Here is a 17,173-nt window from a genome sequence, read left to right on the forward strand (position 1 = left end):
GTTGCATCGACAGAGCATTTCAAGACGATTTAAAAGATAGGTAATCAATCGTTTGACTCGTTCTCATATTCCTCGACCTACCATTTTGGAATTTATTTCGCTTGAAAATCCCCAAACATTCCAACATATTTGTACCAATGCACGACATATTTCGACATTTGCTTACCTTACAACTGCTGCATTTCTTGGTTTTCATGAAGGCGACTGCTTGTATACAGAGCACCCGAAAGCGTCTACGTTACCATAGCAACGGGTCGGGTCGGTCGCCATCTGCCGGCAAGTCGATTTAATTTATTTCATTACTGATTGCATGGGTTGCTTTGTCCTAAAATATTATTAGCATGAGATAGTATTGCATATATATTACACCCCTGTTTGAAATGTAAGATCAATAACGAGATCCAAAAGCGTCATAAGAAGGATTCATACTGTTAGAAGGAAGTTTACGGCCTTTCCGTGGATGAACTAATCCATTCTCTCCCATACAATACTGAAACCATTTCACGTGGTCTTATCATAATACACGCTTAACAGGGCACGCCTTTCACGCCAATGTAATATTTCCCGCGCTTACGTCAGACAAATGAATGGAGTATTGCAAACAACGTGCACAACACAAACCATCGACTTCATAGACATATCCACGAAAAGAAACAAAACTTTCATAACATCCACAAAACTTATTTAAGGATATAATCCCAATTTAATAGCGATATCACTCACCCAGATACATCACATAACACGGCATTTTTATGGTAAATGTCCGAATGTTGTGGTGTGGAAGTCAACGTTCCAGCGCCACTCGCGCACACACGACCGCAGTACCGGGACCATGGCGGACACGGGAGACGAAAAGATTTCCAAAAAGTGAGTGTCGCGGGCGAGTTTTTGTCTTAAGGAGAATGGGTATTATTGTAGTGCTTATTGGGAAAGATCTGTTGTTTATTTTTAATAGTGGACATATATTGTTATGTTATTAAAAGATGGGAATAACTTTTTTTTTAGCCTGCGGAGAAAGGGTTAGAGAGTCCAGATTGGCTCTTATTTTTCCCATGAAACTAACCCTTTTAACATCAAATACATATTAATTAGTCGTCTGAAACGTCATTTTATTTTGAGGTAATTAATCATATTGATTTCCTCTTGCACTAACAAATAAACACTGGCATTTTATTCATAGACCTCAGCCGCCATGTGGGCCGAGTCTTACGTCAGCCGATCATTGGTTTTATGAAAGGGATATTTTATGTAATTTTGCACTAATACGCTTAATAGGGAGAGGCATCTGGATTTGTTTTCTTGGTTTATCGTGGCTAGTGCCGTTGAGTGATATAAACATTGGGTTTCTTGGAAGGTGTGACACACAGCACAATGTGAATAGAAAAGGTGGCAGCGTCGGCAGCGTACAGGTGTATTCATTAACAGTCAGGGTAATGAAGTCCTCCAGGTAGTTGTTTCTTAAGGTGCTATGTTTCTGATACTGACGCTATTGATGCTGGTTGACACCTTATGGTATTAACTATCCGATTGTATCCATCCTTGTGGGTGCAGGTAGCATAATAGTAGTCCTGATAGCGACTTTTGTGGGATCTTTAGTAAACCCACAGCTCATAAGACAGTGTCCATAGTAATGTGTGAACTAGAACATCAGTTGACAGCCACCACTACAACAGTGGCAGAACAGTTTATGTTACGAGAGCGATGCGCAGAGTTAGAGGGAAATGGACACTGCCACCTTATAGAGCTTAAGAAATAGTATAGCCACTGCTGCTGCCTCACATTTTCCATTAAATGATGAAAGTGTGCGCTGCATAGCACCCGTTCATAGACTCTCTACACAGCCAGAGTTCTAAATGTCACTTTTTTTGTAGTGCTAATACATGGTTGAGATTTGTTGACCTTGTGCGAGAGTTCTAAAAGCATGTGGTAATTACTCGATACCATGCCACTTTAGTTTGCCAGTGTTGTTGCAGTGATTGGTCACACCATAAGCAATTCATTTTTTTCTGGAATCATTAGTACTGATAGTGTAGTACCAAGGAAAAGAAAGGAAAGTAAGGAAAATTCAACTAAACCATCTGCAAAAACATTTGTTTATTCACCATATATAAGACTGCATTCAAAATGTAATCAGTCTTGTACCTGAATAGTCTGTATGCCCATTTGTCTTTCTCCCATATGGGAAAACACTTACATGGTAGATCGCTTGCTGTAATGGTTCAGAATAGAGCCACATAAAGTTGACTTTACACGCTCAATCTCACAAGATATTATATGTTTGAGGTTTGTTTTCTTTTGCCAGAATTTCAAGCACAGACACCTTAGCACTGCTCGACTAAGCAGCACAAGTATAGATTCACAGACGGACAAGTGATTGTACACTTTTATATTGCACAATAGTTTTGATGCTTTCTAGTGTAGTGTTTTATATGGCTTGTATTACAGTATTCTCCATATCCATACAGTCCTATCTTGAATATTTGTATGGTTTGTAAAATAAAAAAATTAAAACAATTACAATTGTAGTGTTACCATTCTCACCAAGAAATAAACTTTGGGGATGCCATTACTTGGAAGTAGAGGTGGATGTAGCAGTATTTGCTAATACTTATTTCCATTTCATATTTACTTCCTAGTAATGCATTTATAAATTGTTCTCATTTCCATCAACAGCAGTAATAAAAATCTCGAGGGGAACATTTGCAAAGTGTTCCAGAAGGGAAATGGATCTTCTTTATTCATCATTGCCTATTAAATATAATTTACATTCTCAAACTGTGTATTTGCCTGTTTATAAATACATTTTGAAATGTGAAATCAGAAACTAGAAGAAAGATGTTTAAAGATCATTATTTCAAATTATGCTTGCTTTCCTTTTCTTTTTTTTTTTTTCTAATTTGTAGTCATTGTTCTTGGGTTGACAATATTATATTGATTACCAACTGTTAGATTATTGTATTTTTATATAAATATAGGAGATTATATGATTTGAGCCAAATGAGTATGCATTCTTTCAAATGCATACATACATTTAGCAGATTTATTTATGGGGAAAATGGGACCTTCTTGATAGATGTTAAGAATATGCAAACCTATTTCAGGTGAAGTACTGTAATATAGATGAGGATAAGGATGTTGAAGTGCTTACTACAAGCTGCAGTCCTCCAGGGTCCCCGAGTTTTGAAGACTCGGGGGAACCGACTCTTAACTCTGTCGGGCTGTTCGGCAAATTGCCAGCCCTACTGCTCATATTCGTCCCGCAGGTTGGTGAAACATCAAAGGCAGCATACTTTTGTCTGAACCATGAAAAAAAGTTCATGAACATTATTTCTAGGTTCAGTTCATTTCCATATATTTGTAAAAGAATATTGTATAATTGTTGTAACATTGTGCATGGGCTTATTTTTGAGCAAGTGTACCTGTTCATTTAGTTCCAACCTCATTTTGAGAGAGGCTGGTTGATTCATGGGAATTTTTTATCCAGCTGCATATGATGTTTCATCCACCCTCTCTTAATGTCAAAAGAACCTTTTATTTACATAGTATTATCTCTCTTTGTATTACAGAATCACCCATTTTCTTGTCTTTTGTTTTATTACTTGAACTAAGATGGTAAACACGCCTTAAATTTTAAGCTGAATGAAGTACAATCTGATTATGTAAGGGTATTAGATATCCCCTAGAAATTTAAAGGGCAAGGGGATAGTGCCACTGATTGACAGTGTGGGCATCACCAATTTTGATTGGTTAGGGGTTGCTCACTGTTATTGTGATGTCTTAAACAGTCACTTCATTTTAGATGTCCCAGATGTCCCATAGATCCAGTGTAACTGACCTAATCTGCTGATTTGTTGATTAGCTTTAGATTGATTTTTAGTTCTGTACTATTATTACTGTTATCTTTATTGTATTGTTATTTTAGCTTTGTTGATATGATAGTTCGATGATCAGACAGTCTTTTATGTGTTTTTTTTTTTTTTTATAAGTTGTTTTGTATTTTTTTATTATTTCTATATTATGACTGTTATTCTTCTTGATGTGTCAGTGTCATGCTTTATCAACTTCTTTGTTAATTCACTCACACCAGATGACATCTAATCACATCATGGCAAACCAGACCTGAATAATGAAAACATACAATCATCACATGCACAGTCAAGCTTGCTTAACTGTGCAGTTATTTGTGAACTAAATAGTTATTTGCTTGTTTTGTCCTAACTTCTTTTATTGAAGAGGTAGAATATCAAAATGAGGGCTGCACCCCTTTTCATCCTCAAAGATTATGTATGCCTCAGCAAAAAGCAGCTGGCCTTATGCAAAGCCAGGCACATGGTTTAGTATTGCACATGAGAATATCCCATCATGAGTGGGTTCATTAACAATATCCTATGTGCCATATATACTCAAGTTGCACATTGTAACTTAAAATGTGTTTAATAAAGATTTTTTGCTAGGTTTTATAGAGATAGGCCTTTTTGAGTGAAATGCATGTTCTATAATTTCCCTTTGAAGAAATTTTTTTTTTTTTTTTTTTTTTTTTTCTTTTCTTTTTTCTTTTCTTTTCTTTTCTTTTATGTACTTATATTTGCTTCATAACATTCGCTCTTCATTTACAGTGAACTGAAAAGGAGACTGAAGGCCGAGAAGAAGGCTCAGGAAAAAGCAGAAAAAGAAGCAAATAAGGTTGTAACTCAGCCTGACCAGGCTGCAAAACCTAAGAAGGTAAAGTAAATCATCACTTGTTATTATAGAAGAATGACATTTATAGAGTTTAAAGATTTTGTTGATGATATCCTAAAGAAGTTGATGTTAGTTATGTGGGGCTTCCTTTTTGACTCATCTGTAGATGATAGGAAGACTGGTAGAATTATTTGTAATATTGGATAAGCTAGTAAAAAGATATTGAGCAGCATGTGTGACCATAACAAGGTTTTGATTAATTTCCATTCAGCAGTCAAATTCCTATGAAGGCAGACTAGTTACTTTGAATTAAATGTTGATGATTGAGCCCTGTAAAGTGATAGGTGGAACAGGTGGAGCTAGTATAAATGCTGTCTACCTACTATTAGTTAAAGACAGTGAGGTATTTATGACGTGTGCTAGTAACATTTGCTGAAAATAAGTTTTTGCCATATGGTACATATTTATCTGTATTTGAAGACCACATGGCTGCATTTTAAGATCTTTTCAAGGGCAAAGAGATCTTAAAAACAATCACAATATTAGTACATACATAATTTCTAAAGTATATATATTGTGTTCACATTCAAGAAAAGCATACACCTCGAAATTAATTCCGGTAAAGAAAGGATTAAGAAAGAGATGCAAATATAATCATGTATTTGGAGGGAGTATATAACATTATGCCATGTTCTTTTGCTTTTTGATGAGTAAATACAGGTATGTCTCCCTTTTTCCTTGCCTTGAATTTTAAACCTTCCATATTCATTACAGGTGAATGAAGAGGAAATTAGTCCCAATGAATATCTCAAACTGAGAACCCAGTATGTCCAGCAGTTGAAAAATGAAGGTAAACCAGTGTATCCTCACAAGTTCCATGTGTCTACCTCACTCACACTGTTCCTGGAGAAGTACAGTTCCCTGGGGGAAAATGAGGTGGGAAAGGAGGAGGTTACTGTGGCTGGCAGGGTCCATGCCATTCGAGAGAGCAGTCAGAAGTTGCGCTTCTACGACCTCAGAGGGGAAGGAGTGAAGTTACAGGTTAGTGAAGGATTTTGTTTTTTTTTTTATTACAGAAGTGATTTCATATGATTCCACACCAAAAACTATACCTGTGCTCTTTATTAAGCCAAAATATGATTTGCAAGTAAGTGTGGAATTTTACTGGATTTAGCCAATTAGTCACAGATGACGTGAGATACAAGTCATGTCCACTGTAACTTTAGTTCATTCATTGTGTTTACATATATGGCTCCACAAGTAATTCACTAAGGAGCACGCTATGGTACCAACACAGTCCCCCAGCAGCGGGGCCCTGGGCCACTATAAATACAACCCTGGAGAGAGGGCTTTCTCATCACATTGGCTTAATATTTTTTGGTTTATCAACATCGTTACTGTATTTGGTATTTGCTTAAGAGATAGTAAAGTTTATAGGAGGATTTTAATATACTGAAGTTTAAGTATATGGTATTCAGATAATGACAAAGGCCATAGGAAGTCATGAAATTTTTCCCTAGAATGTCAGTATCTCACAAGGGTATGGGCATTTGGGATTGTGGTCATTGTAAGCTTAGTCTCCTTTTGGCCTTCTTTCTTACTCTTCTAAAGTTTCAATTGAGCAGCTAACTGCACACGCCAGTCAGTGAGTGGCTTGGTATTGCATGGATAAAACTCCTCGTTGGGTTAACATTTTAAAATGAATAATTAATTATATAATTTTTCTTCTTTCTTTAATTCTAGGTTGAAATATTTTATGCAATTGTTCCAGTAAATCCAATAGATATCAAAATTTCTAAAAATATTTTAAACAAAATTCTAGTTGAGATACTTCTTCAAAGATTGTCACTGGCTCCCAACTAATTTTTTTCATGATGTGAAGGTCACTTCAAATAAATCCAGGGGGCAGTTAATTAAAAGGGATGATTAGCAGTGAGGTTAAAAGAGACATAGGTGGTGGTAGCTTCTTGTGAGGTGCCAGCCTCTTGCTCTTTTTCTCTTTCTTGTCTCTTTCCTTTGACTTTACCAAGGTTTTCCAACTGTGCTATAGCTTTGCCTTTCTTGGCAATCCATTATCATGTTTACATGATAATGGATGTAATAAATGAGGGTATGACTAGTATGATCCCTTCCTTCCTAGGCACAGGGAAAAAAGCCCATATGGTATACCACACACCCCTTTCAGGCTTGTGCTCACCACAGTTATAATTTGCTGTGTTTGTGCGCCCGGGGTGAACAGTGACAATAGGTGAATTTCAGTTGAAATGACCATGTTTAGAAAAAATCATTATCAGATACCAGTAATGACAGTCCCCTTACATTGCAGATTTTAGGCCAATTTTATGATGTTTGAAGATTGTGTAGGTTTTGTCTTATGAAAATATTTCAGATTTTGTCCCAGGTTTAACACTAGACTTGTGTTTATATGTACTGGCAGTGGCAAGTTGCAAAGGTTTAAGGCTTTTTAGCAAGATTTTGGATAAAATTATTACTTGTTTTGGGGTATCTTGAATATAAATATAGTTTACCATCAGAATGATTTGTTTCTCTTCTTACAGGTAATGGCAAATCTGAAATTCTATGAAAGTGAGGAGAGTTTTATGGATGACTGCAATAGGGTCCGTCGAGGAGACATCATTGGAGTGAAGGGCACTGGATTGCGGACCAAGACTGGCGAGTTGTCCATCCGTCCATCCAAGATTGAAATCCTCTCTCCATGTCTTCACATGCTTCCGCATCTCCACTTTGGTATTAAGGACCAAGAAACGAGGTACAGACAGAGATATCTTGACCTTATTATCAATTCCGACATCCGCAAGAAGTTCATTGTCCGAGCTAACATAATCTCATACATCCGCAAGTTCTTTGATGACATGGGTTTCTTGGAGGTGGAAACACCTATGATGAACATGATTGCTGGGGGCGCCACAGCAAAGCCCTTCATCACACATCATAATGACTTGGATATGGACCTCTACTTGCGAGTTGCCCCTGAACTGTTCCTCAAGATGCTTATTGTTGGAGGTATTGACAGAGTATATGAAATTGGAAAACAATTTAGGAATGAAAGCATTGATCTCACACATAACCCAGAGTTTACAACTTGTGAATTCTATATGGCTTACGCAGACTATAATGACTTGATTGAGCTCACTGAGAAATTGGTGTCAGGAATGGTTTATAGTATTTTTGGGTCACACAAAGTGAAATTCCAGCCACAAGGACCAGAAGAGGAAGAATGGGAAATTGATTTCAAACCTCCTTACCGAAGAATTCACATGTTCCCAGATCTTGAGAAGGAACTTAATGCAAAACTTCCAGCCCCAGATCAGCTTAATTCAGAGGAAGCACGCAAAACTTTAAGTGACTTGTGCGAGAAGCATGGTGTAGAGTGCCCCCCTCCTCGCACTGCTGCACGATTATTAGACAAGTTAGTTGGTGAATTTTTGGAAGAAAAATGTATTCATCCAACCTTTATCATGGATCATCCCCAAGTAATGAGTCCCCTTGCCAAATATCACCGTTCAATCAAGGGACTTACAGAGAGGTTTGAACTCTTTGTGGCCAAGAAGGAAATCTGCAATGCATACACTGAGCTCAATGACCCACTTGACCAGAGAGCTAGATTTGCACAGCAGGCACAGGATAAGGCAGCTGGAGATGATGAGGCACAAATGATTGATGAGAACTTTTGTACTGCCTTGGAATATGGCCTCCCACCCACAGGTGGCTGGGGCATGGGCATTGACCGCTTGGCCATGTTCTTAACTAACTCATACAACATCAAGGAAGTCCTCTTCTTCCCTGCAATGAAGCCTGAAGACCAACACAAGAAGCAAACTGACGAGGCAAACAAGGAGAACCAGCCATCGACATAAGGCTTTCAAGATGTACTGCCAGTTTCCTGTTACCAAAGAGTTAGAATGGCAGCATATTGGGGTTCTAATATTAGTGGTGGAGGAATTGTGATTTTTTCATGATCAGAAGCACACAATCACAACTCTTCTGTTGAAGATGTAAATATGACATTTACATAAATTATTGATCAATAATTTGTCATTTTACAAATGTAAGATTTTTCTTACTAATTAAGTCTGCCCTAACTATGTTACCTATATTATTATATTTATTCTCTTTGGTGATATAAAACATCGGGAGTAATACCTTGTTTTAATTTACCTTTTATAAAGGTTTAAGGAATCCAAGTTTATCTTCTTCTTCCTTTCTTTCTTTTTCATATTAATTTTTGTCTCCTTTTCTTCTTTGTTTCTGTGTGTTTTCTCCCATTAACACTGATATTAGTATCATACTAAGAATCAACAGAGAAAAATTTACTACATGCTGCTGGGGGAAAATTAATAAAAAATGGGAAAAATGCTGTGCTCATTTTCTAAGTTTTTGTGAACTATGTCTGCACATAGATGGCTCTGCTAGTGCTTAGCCATAAAGGAGTCAATTAGTAGACCTTGTGACCTTACCTAATTTCACCATTCCTTCAATTGTTGGGAAATATATATTTTTTACTAATGCTGTAAATATTGATGGTAATTTTATTATAGAAATAATAATTATCATAATGTTATAGATATTAGTAACAGCAAAATAAGATAATGTAAAATATTTTCTAAATCAAGGAAAAGGGTAAACGAGCTAGACGGGCAGTATTCGTAATTGGCTCATTGGTGACTCAGTACAAATGTAACTATCTATGTGTTAAAACAATGAATGAAGTAAACTCTCAGTGGGCATGCCATGTACATGCATGCCATGCTCGTCAGCATTGGGTTAGGTTTGCTTTTATTACAAATAATTTCTCAGCTCTTAATTTTCCATATCTGCTACTGAAGATATGTAGATTTTGTTAACACATTGCTGCTCGTATGGATGTATAGAAATAAATATCAGGTGATAGGAATATTTTACCATTTTAATTATTTAATCAGATGTTACAGCTCTGAACACTACAAAAAAGTCTTCACCAATTTCCTTAATTTTTAATACATTTAAAATTTCAAATTGTGAGAAACTTGTAAATACAGTACTTCACTAAAGATAATTATTCTGTCTGTAAAGATTTCTGCATTTTACAAACATTACTTCTTAATTAATATAATGTGAAAAGATACCAGTATGAATTTTAGAAACACAAAACATGTAGAAATATAACCCTGTCCATCCATGTTTTCTTGCTTCTTGAAAAGTAGCAAAGAATGATAAATGACAGAAGTTACTAACACTGCCTTTAAACCTTAAAAGTTAACAACTTCATTCATATTTTCCTAAAGTTGCACTACAGTTTACTTATGGGTCCAAAGTGCTTGTGGATCAGGTCCACTGCAATTGAAGCGGTTTCCTTGCTACATCCCCAGAACATGGTTACTCCACAACCTCCATGCCCATAGTTGTGAACCACCTGTAACAAATTAGCATACGGATGTCATAATTATAATTACAATTATGTTTTTGACCAAGTTTTTTTCACGAATCAGAGAGAATTGCAATACTAATGTAATCAACAAAGAAACGTACAGGAATATTACGTGACCCAATTTTCACCTCGTCTGCCTCCAAGCGCACTCCTTTTCTTCTACAAGGTCGCAGTCCAGCCCATTCCCTTACGATCTCTGCTTTCTTTATAGAAGAAAAGTATATGTCATTGTTTCTATTTAAGGATATAGAAGACAATAATCTATATAATTTGGTCCAAAAATGCATCCTTAGCAATTACCAATGATCTATATCCATTCTAATGTAGTTAAAATCTAAGTTACAAAAATATGTGAACATTCAGCCCTTGTACAAAATTACCCTGTATGGAGGTACACTCAATGTAGGCAACAGTATTAAGTACTTAGGTATATCTTTTCACAAATGAATTTAATCTCCTCCACTATCCTATTCTCCAAGAAAATAGCTCCATTTAGCACATCAAAATACAGATGTTTTCATACCTAATTAATTAAGAATTTCCAGATGTAGCAATTGCAGGTATGTCACATAAGACCTGCTTTATTTGGATCACCACTGAGTAGTGGTGATTCAAGACCACACTCTTTATTGAGGTTTAGCACTAATTATTGATGAAAGTACTGATATTGTAGAACTTTTCACAAAATCACATCAGTTTCTTGCATTTACAATGTTTTATCTTATATGAGAAATAATAATAGAGTAAAAAAGATAAAAAATATGATAATAATAATAATAAAGCAATGATAAAAAACACCTGAGAGTTCAAACAATGGATATTTACCTTTAGTGATGGTACTAGACGTGTACAGTTGTTCCAGATTGCCTCTGAATCTTTGGGGTCAATTTCCTGCCTCCAGTCATCATCTTGGTTGGTTCCTCCAAGGACCACAGATTCGCAACTGGAGAAATACATTTAGGTTTTATTGTGTTATCAAAGTCGATGGCTGTATATCAGCAATTGGTATTTCTTTCTTTCTTTCTTTCTTTCTTTCTTTCTTTCTTTCTTTCTTTCTTTCTTTCTTTCATTCATTCATTCATTCATTCATTCATTCATTCATTCATTCATTCATTCATTCATTCATTCATTCATTCATTCTTTCTTTCTTTCTTTCTTTCTTTCTTTCTTTCTTTCTTTCTTTCTTTCTTTCTTTCTTTCTTTCTTTCTTTCTTTCTTTCTTTCTTTCTTTCTTTCTTTCTTTCTTTCTTTCTTTCTTTCTTTCTTTCTTTCTTTCTTTCTTTCTTTCTTTCTTTCTTTCTTTCTTTCTTTCTTTCTTTCTTTCTTTCTTTCTAATATATATAACACACACACACACACACACACACACACACACACACACACACACACACACACACACACACACACACACACACACACACACACACACACACACACACACACACACACACAGTACTTACTTAGGTAGTATGTATGCAATATTTTCATCTGAATCGTCACAAAGAAAGGTGGTTTGCCATGGAGCTTTAACCTGTGCGGATCGACGTAGATTACTATTATATAAATGTATATACATTATATATATATATATATATATATATATATATATATACACATACATACACATGTAAATACATACACATAAATACATATATAAATATATATTATATATACATACATATATATACATATATTATACTATTAATTAATGCAGTTTAATTAATACAGTTGTACCAGGGTAAACTTAAACTTGTTTATTTTTTCGTTTTTTTTTTCTTCATATTTCAATTTTTTTAGTCTTGCACTTACCTCTCTATCGCATTCCCTTTAACGTGTCCTTGCGTATGTTTGCCTGTTTTTGGATGAGATGATGTATGACCGTGTGAACTTGTAAATCTCTCTCAGTATATGTATCCCTCCGTCTTTAGCCCTCTATGTTTCGATATGGCTATCAATCTGTCTATCTGTCTGCCCCTTCTCATTTTCTGGCTGTTCCTCCTCCTTCCCCCTCTTCTCTTCTTTTCTCTTCTCTCAGACACGCATAACCATGCAAACGCGGATGGATGCACGCACACGCAGACGCACACGCAGACACACACACATACACAAGCATGCACGCACGCACGCACGCACGCACGCACGCGCGTCCCCCCTCCCTCCCAACCTACCCTCATCACTTGGCCCCTGCATGGGTACATGTTGTGATCCGGCACCAGGTCGTACGCCCCGAGGCCCGTGCAGTTGAGGACAAGGTCGGCGTGGGCGGCGGCTTCCTCGAGGGACGTGAGTCTCTGCTTCTTGAAGACGACGCCGCGGTCTCGCAACTCATTCATGAGCCTTGGCAGGAAGTTTGAGGGCTCCGCGATGATGGAGGTGAATGAGTAGCCGGAGCTAAGGCAAAGTGGATAGATGGATTTCAGTTAAACACTCAATAACATTTAACTAAAAATATATCGGGTGAATTTGCGGGACACAAACGTCTTTCCTAACACATTTTCATTTTTCCAGTTTTGTTTTATTTTTATTTTTTTTCTTGTTTTTAATCCTTTCGCTCATTTACACAAAACGCTCAAAGACTGTACCAATAATCCGGGCCATAGATCGTGCACTCCTCCTGCGTGAGGGTGCGATACCCTATTGGGATCTTGTGCCAGAACTCCAAGGGCAGCTCGCTCCGCCCCACGCATGCCCCTGACACCAGAGACACGCCCTTCTGCTGCCCCGCCTTCACCCACCCGAGGAGCAGATCCCACGTCTCCTGTGACCACCGTCTGGAGAGCGAGAAAAGCGGCGCTGCGTGTCAGTGATGACTGAGAGAAATATTTACGATATCTCCACACCTGCCTATTACATGAATCAAAATGCAAGTTAGACACAAATACACACACAAAAACAATATATATACATATACACAAACACACACAAAACATTATTCCAGATATGAGAACGAAAAAAGGCTTTTAAAAATCATGCCAACGAACACCTGCCTGCGACCTTGACAGACTGCTTTGAATTAATGAGTACGAAAATCGTGGATAACTTTATTTCTAATCATTTTAAACGAGTACGTGAGGATGCATTCATTGGTCTAAGGAAATTTCTTGCTAAATGGCATTGATGACGCTTGCTGACAGGGGATAAATGTATCTTATTGGTCTTCAGTTGTTAGGACTTAATGTATGTAAAGTCAGGTATTTGAGAGGGGCTCGGGGTTTCTGTGTAGTTTTTTTGGTACCGAGGGTCGGTGACTAGTTAGTGAGTGTTGGTCGCTAACTATGCTCCATCTTCCTTTAACTCACGCGACGGATGGCTGTGGTGTTCGGATTGGGGGAGGCATGGGAGGTTGTTGGGTTCGTTAGTATGTTTCGGGAAAGTGGGGTCGTGACTGTTTGGGGAAGGGGGGGTGTGGGGTGTGTGTCTCTCCTCTCCTCTCTCCTCTCTCTCTCTCTCTCCTCTCCTCCCTCTCTCCTCTCTCCCTCTCCCTCTCCCTCTCCCTCTCTCCTCTCCCTCTCCTCTCCCTCCCCTCTCTCTTCTCCCTCTCCCTCTCTTGTGTATGTGATGTCTGGTATGTGTGCGTGCGTGCTGTGTTGTGTGTGCGTTTGGCCGTGCGTGTGCGTGTGCGTGTGCTGTGTGTCTTGCTGTCTGTTGTGTGTGGTGATGTGTGTGTGTGGGTGTGCGTTGTGTGTGGTGTGTGTGCGTGTGTGTGGTGGTGTGTGTGTGGTGTGTGTGTGTGTGTGTGTCTGTTGTGTGTGTGTGTGTGTGTGTGTGTGTGTGTGTGTGTGTGTGTGTGTGTGTGTGTGTGTGTGTGTGTGTGTGTGTGTGTCTGTGTGTGTGTGTGTGTGTGTGTGTGTGTGTGTGTGTCTGTGTGTGCTGTCTGTGTGTGTGTGTCTGTGTGTGCGTGTGTGTGTGTCTGTGTGTGCGTGTGTGTGTGTCTGTGTGTGTGTGTGTGTGTGTGTGTCTGTGTGTGGGTATGTCTGTGTGTGTGAATCTGTGTGTGTGTCTGTGTGTCTGTGTGTGTGTCTGTGTGTGTATGTGTGTCTGAGTGTGTATGTGTGTCTGAGTGTGTACGTGTGTCTGAGTGTGTATGTGTGTATGTGTGTCTGAGTGTGTATGTGTGTCTGAGTGTGAGTGTGTCGAGTGTGTGTGTGTGAGTGTGTGTGTGTGTGTGTGTGTGTGTGTGTGTGTGTGTGTGTGTGTGTGTGTGTGTGTGTGTGTGTGTGTGTGTGTGTGTGTGTGTGTGTGTGCGTGTGCGTGTGCGTGTACGTGTGCGTGTGCGTGTGGTGTGCGTGTGCGTGTGCGTGTGCGTGTGCGTGTGCGTGTGCGCGTGCATGCGTGTGCATGTGCGCGTGTACACACCTGTAGTATTGGGACTGAAATCCTTGCTAATAACGGTGACCTGGCATTCTGGCGCCCTCTGCAGTAGTGCCAATGCCGAGCCAATGGCGTTCACCCCGCCGCCCACCACCGCTACACGAACCATGTCTCCACTGTCTGTTTGGGTGGATATGTTTCTTATTAGCGGTAATAATATTTCTGCTGAAGGTGATCTAGTAATTAAACTTTCGCTCTAGTTAGTCTAGATATTCTGGCTATTCAGATATTCAGAGACATATATTGGTGACGAGATATTCATGAAAGCAAATTGATAACTGGAATTTTATATTCAGTTTATATTGGTCACGTTACAGGTTATAAAGAAAATAACTGCATCAGAAACCACTGGCAGCACCACGGGTAGTAGTAATAAAAACAAAAGGAATCGCAAAAACATTCGCCAATATCAGAGGTGACGAGGAAGGAGAAAAAAAAAGGACGAATCATGATTATTATGGCCAACATCATTACTGTTATCGGCCACTGTAAAAAGAAATATCGAAAAGATGCCGTCACAAGAGGCAATATTGATCCCAAAAAAATTATGACGTAATCACAGCAACAAGGGTGCCGACAGTATGTTAATAACCCTTAAAAAGTAATCTGAAAGTAGTAAGAAGATAAAGAAAAAAAATATATATATATATATTCCCATACCTTACCTCCAGCCTCCTTCTCGCTCCCTTTTATCAAGCAATAAATACTACCCACTCCCTCCCCTTAACCGAGGAAGTCAATTCGAAACGACATCGGTCTCCAACACACACTACGCACAAACAGCTGATCGTCCTGACCCACAAACCTCAAGAAACGAGATGGCCGTTGAGTCGTGTAATAGATTTTTCGTGCGTGTTTAGTCTCTGCCTCTGTGGTTGTCTGGCTATGCCCGATGATGCCACAGTAGGCGTGTTGGCTGTGTTGCTAAGGGTGGACAAGTGTGTGTGATTGTTATTATACCCACTCTGTAGCCTCTTCATAGCCGATGGCGATGTTTTGAATTCCGTCTTCACTGTAGAGATTATGAAAATGATTGGTGATTCTTAGTAGAACTGTATCTTAATGTTATTAATGGCGCGAGGAGTTGCGAGTTTATGATCTATTTTTAAAAAAAGATATTGATTGTTGAAACTTCTTTGGGTCTCCGAGCACACTGGCGACAAGAAGTAACCGACATCATTTTTTTGTGTGTAGGCCGCGTAAAAAATACCGCTTACCCATAAAAACTAAAACAAAAAAAACAGTATTCTCAATTGTGCAATTACCTCCCCAGACATATCTGGCTTGTGAATAATCATTACAATCAGACAGCGAGACAGACATAATCAGAAGACGTATCTTATCGTACAGCTGGCATAACGGTGTCTTGGGCCAGGCTATCTCGGCAGCTCTTGACTCAGCACCGAGAATGAGGAAAAAAATATCTTGGTCGAATGACGCTACCCTCCCATTTTCTTTTTTCTCATTCTTCCTCATTTTCTTTCTTTCACATCCCCTCTCTCTTTTTCATTTTAACCCCTTTCTCTTTAGCCTCTATTTCTCTGTCTATCTATCTATCTATCTCAGACAAACAAATTTAGATGTATTTTTTTTTATTTCTAATACAAATATATTATGCTACTGATGCAGAGTTTGTTGAATTTATTGTAGGAGCAGGTTACTGACTGTTCCCTTTAGTTCAGTTATGTTTCTATCTGTAATCTAGTCACGTTTGATGCTTTCAAAGTGTGAAATTAACCGACCCTTATGTATTACGAACCAAAATTTTGTATCATTTGATAATCATGTTTCAATACTGTCATAAATCAAGAAAACAGAAAAGACTAAGGCAGAGACTTGCTCTTAACGAAAGGAAATAAAGCTTTATTAGTAACTTCTTCACTAAACGAATTGAGTGGAGTAAATAATTTAGGCTATACATGGACCAGCAATCGTTAAAAGAACCAGAAAGATAATTAGCTTTAACGTATCTGATCAGTTCCTTATATTTCTTTTATATTATTAGAATTTCCTTTTCATATCCAAGTCCTAATACAGCCGCGTGTTTGCAGAACATGGCACACACGTTTCAAGTTAACCAAATCAATGATACCTGGTCAGCATTTTATATACCAAATAAACTTTCTTTTTGGTGCACACTATTTCGTGGCCCCCATCAACCTGCCTGCGCGTCTTTTCTTCTGAAGAAATAAAAATAAATTAATTAAAAATACCAGTGACAGTTATTTCAACCAAGAATTAGAACGCACATGAAATGCAGCGTAGTTACAGTCGAGATAAAAGATCTGAAAAATAATAAATTGAAAATGATAAAGCCAATATTCGATGAATACCGATCGATTCAAAAGCATGCTATCAACCCAATTCTACATACAAATGCAAAGCCAGGACCCATAATGTCCTGTAAAACTGTAAAATTCGTAGGGGTCTGCAAAATAACGACAAAGTGAAAACAGCTCGTCATATCTCCCACCTGCGCAATCTGATATGATCATGTACTTGGAAATATAAGAAACCGTCAATTAGCTACGCTGCAGTACGTAGCTTTTAATACTGTGGCGGACGCCACAATCACCTCGCCATGCCGAGCGTCGGCACCGGTGATCCACAAGTCACTCTCTGCAGGGGGAGTACCCGTGGCAGCAGCGATACAAGGACTGCCAGTCCTTAGACGACTCAGGAGCCTACCGACTC

General features: G+C 38.4%; 2 protein-coding genes across 3 annotated transcripts; one reads left to right on the plus strand and one right to left on the minus strand.

Moving 5' to 3' along the window:
- Window positions 1-716: 716 nt before the first annotated feature.
- Window positions 717-8,841, plus strand: LOC125041406 (lysine--tRNA ligase-like). Of its 2 annotated transcripts, XM_047636348.1 has the most exons (5): window positions 719-867; window positions 3,102-3,263; window positions 4,617-4,722; window positions 5,455-5,721; window positions 7,239-8,841. In XM_047636348.1, the coding sequence occupies exons 2-5, from the start codon at window positions 3,121-3,123 to the stop codon at window positions 8,556-8,558; spliced, it is 1,836 nt and encodes a 611-aa protein (XP_047492304.1). In that variant the 5' UTR covers window positions 719-867; window positions 3,102-3,120; the 3' UTR covers window positions 8,559-8,841. The 2 variants fall into 2 exon arrangements, with proteins under 2 accessions (XP_047492305.1, XP_047492304.1); XM_047636349.1 differs by lacking the exon at window positions 3,102-3,263 and having other exon boundaries at window positions 717-867.
- Window positions 8,842-9,589: 748 nt separating this feature from the next.
- On the minus strand, window positions 9,590-16,007 carry LOC125041240 (D-aspartate oxidase-like). Its single transcript, XM_047636079.1, has 8 exons — window positions 15,745-16,007; window positions 14,441-14,599; window positions 12,691-12,901; window positions 12,277-12,499; window positions 11,569-11,639; window positions 10,934-11,051; window positions 10,210-10,311; window positions 9,590-10,093 (listed from the first exon to the last, which is right to left on the minus strand). The coding sequence occupies exons 1-8, from the start codon at window positions 15,953-15,955 to the stop codon at window positions 9,971-9,973; spliced, it is 1,218 nt and encodes a 405-aa protein (XP_047492035.1). The 5' UTR covers window positions 15,956-16,007; the 3' UTR covers window positions 9,590-9,970.
- Window positions 16,008-17,173: the final 1,166 nt, after the last annotated feature.

Source organism: Penaeus chinensis, chromosome 30, assembly GCF_019202785.1.
Source record: "Penaeus chinensis breed Huanghai No. 1 chromosome 30, ASM1920278v2, whole genome shotgun sequence".
In the NCBI taxonomy this organism is placed as follows: Eukaryota; Metazoa; Arthropoda; class Malacostraca; order Decapoda; family Penaeidae; genus Penaeus; species Penaeus chinensis.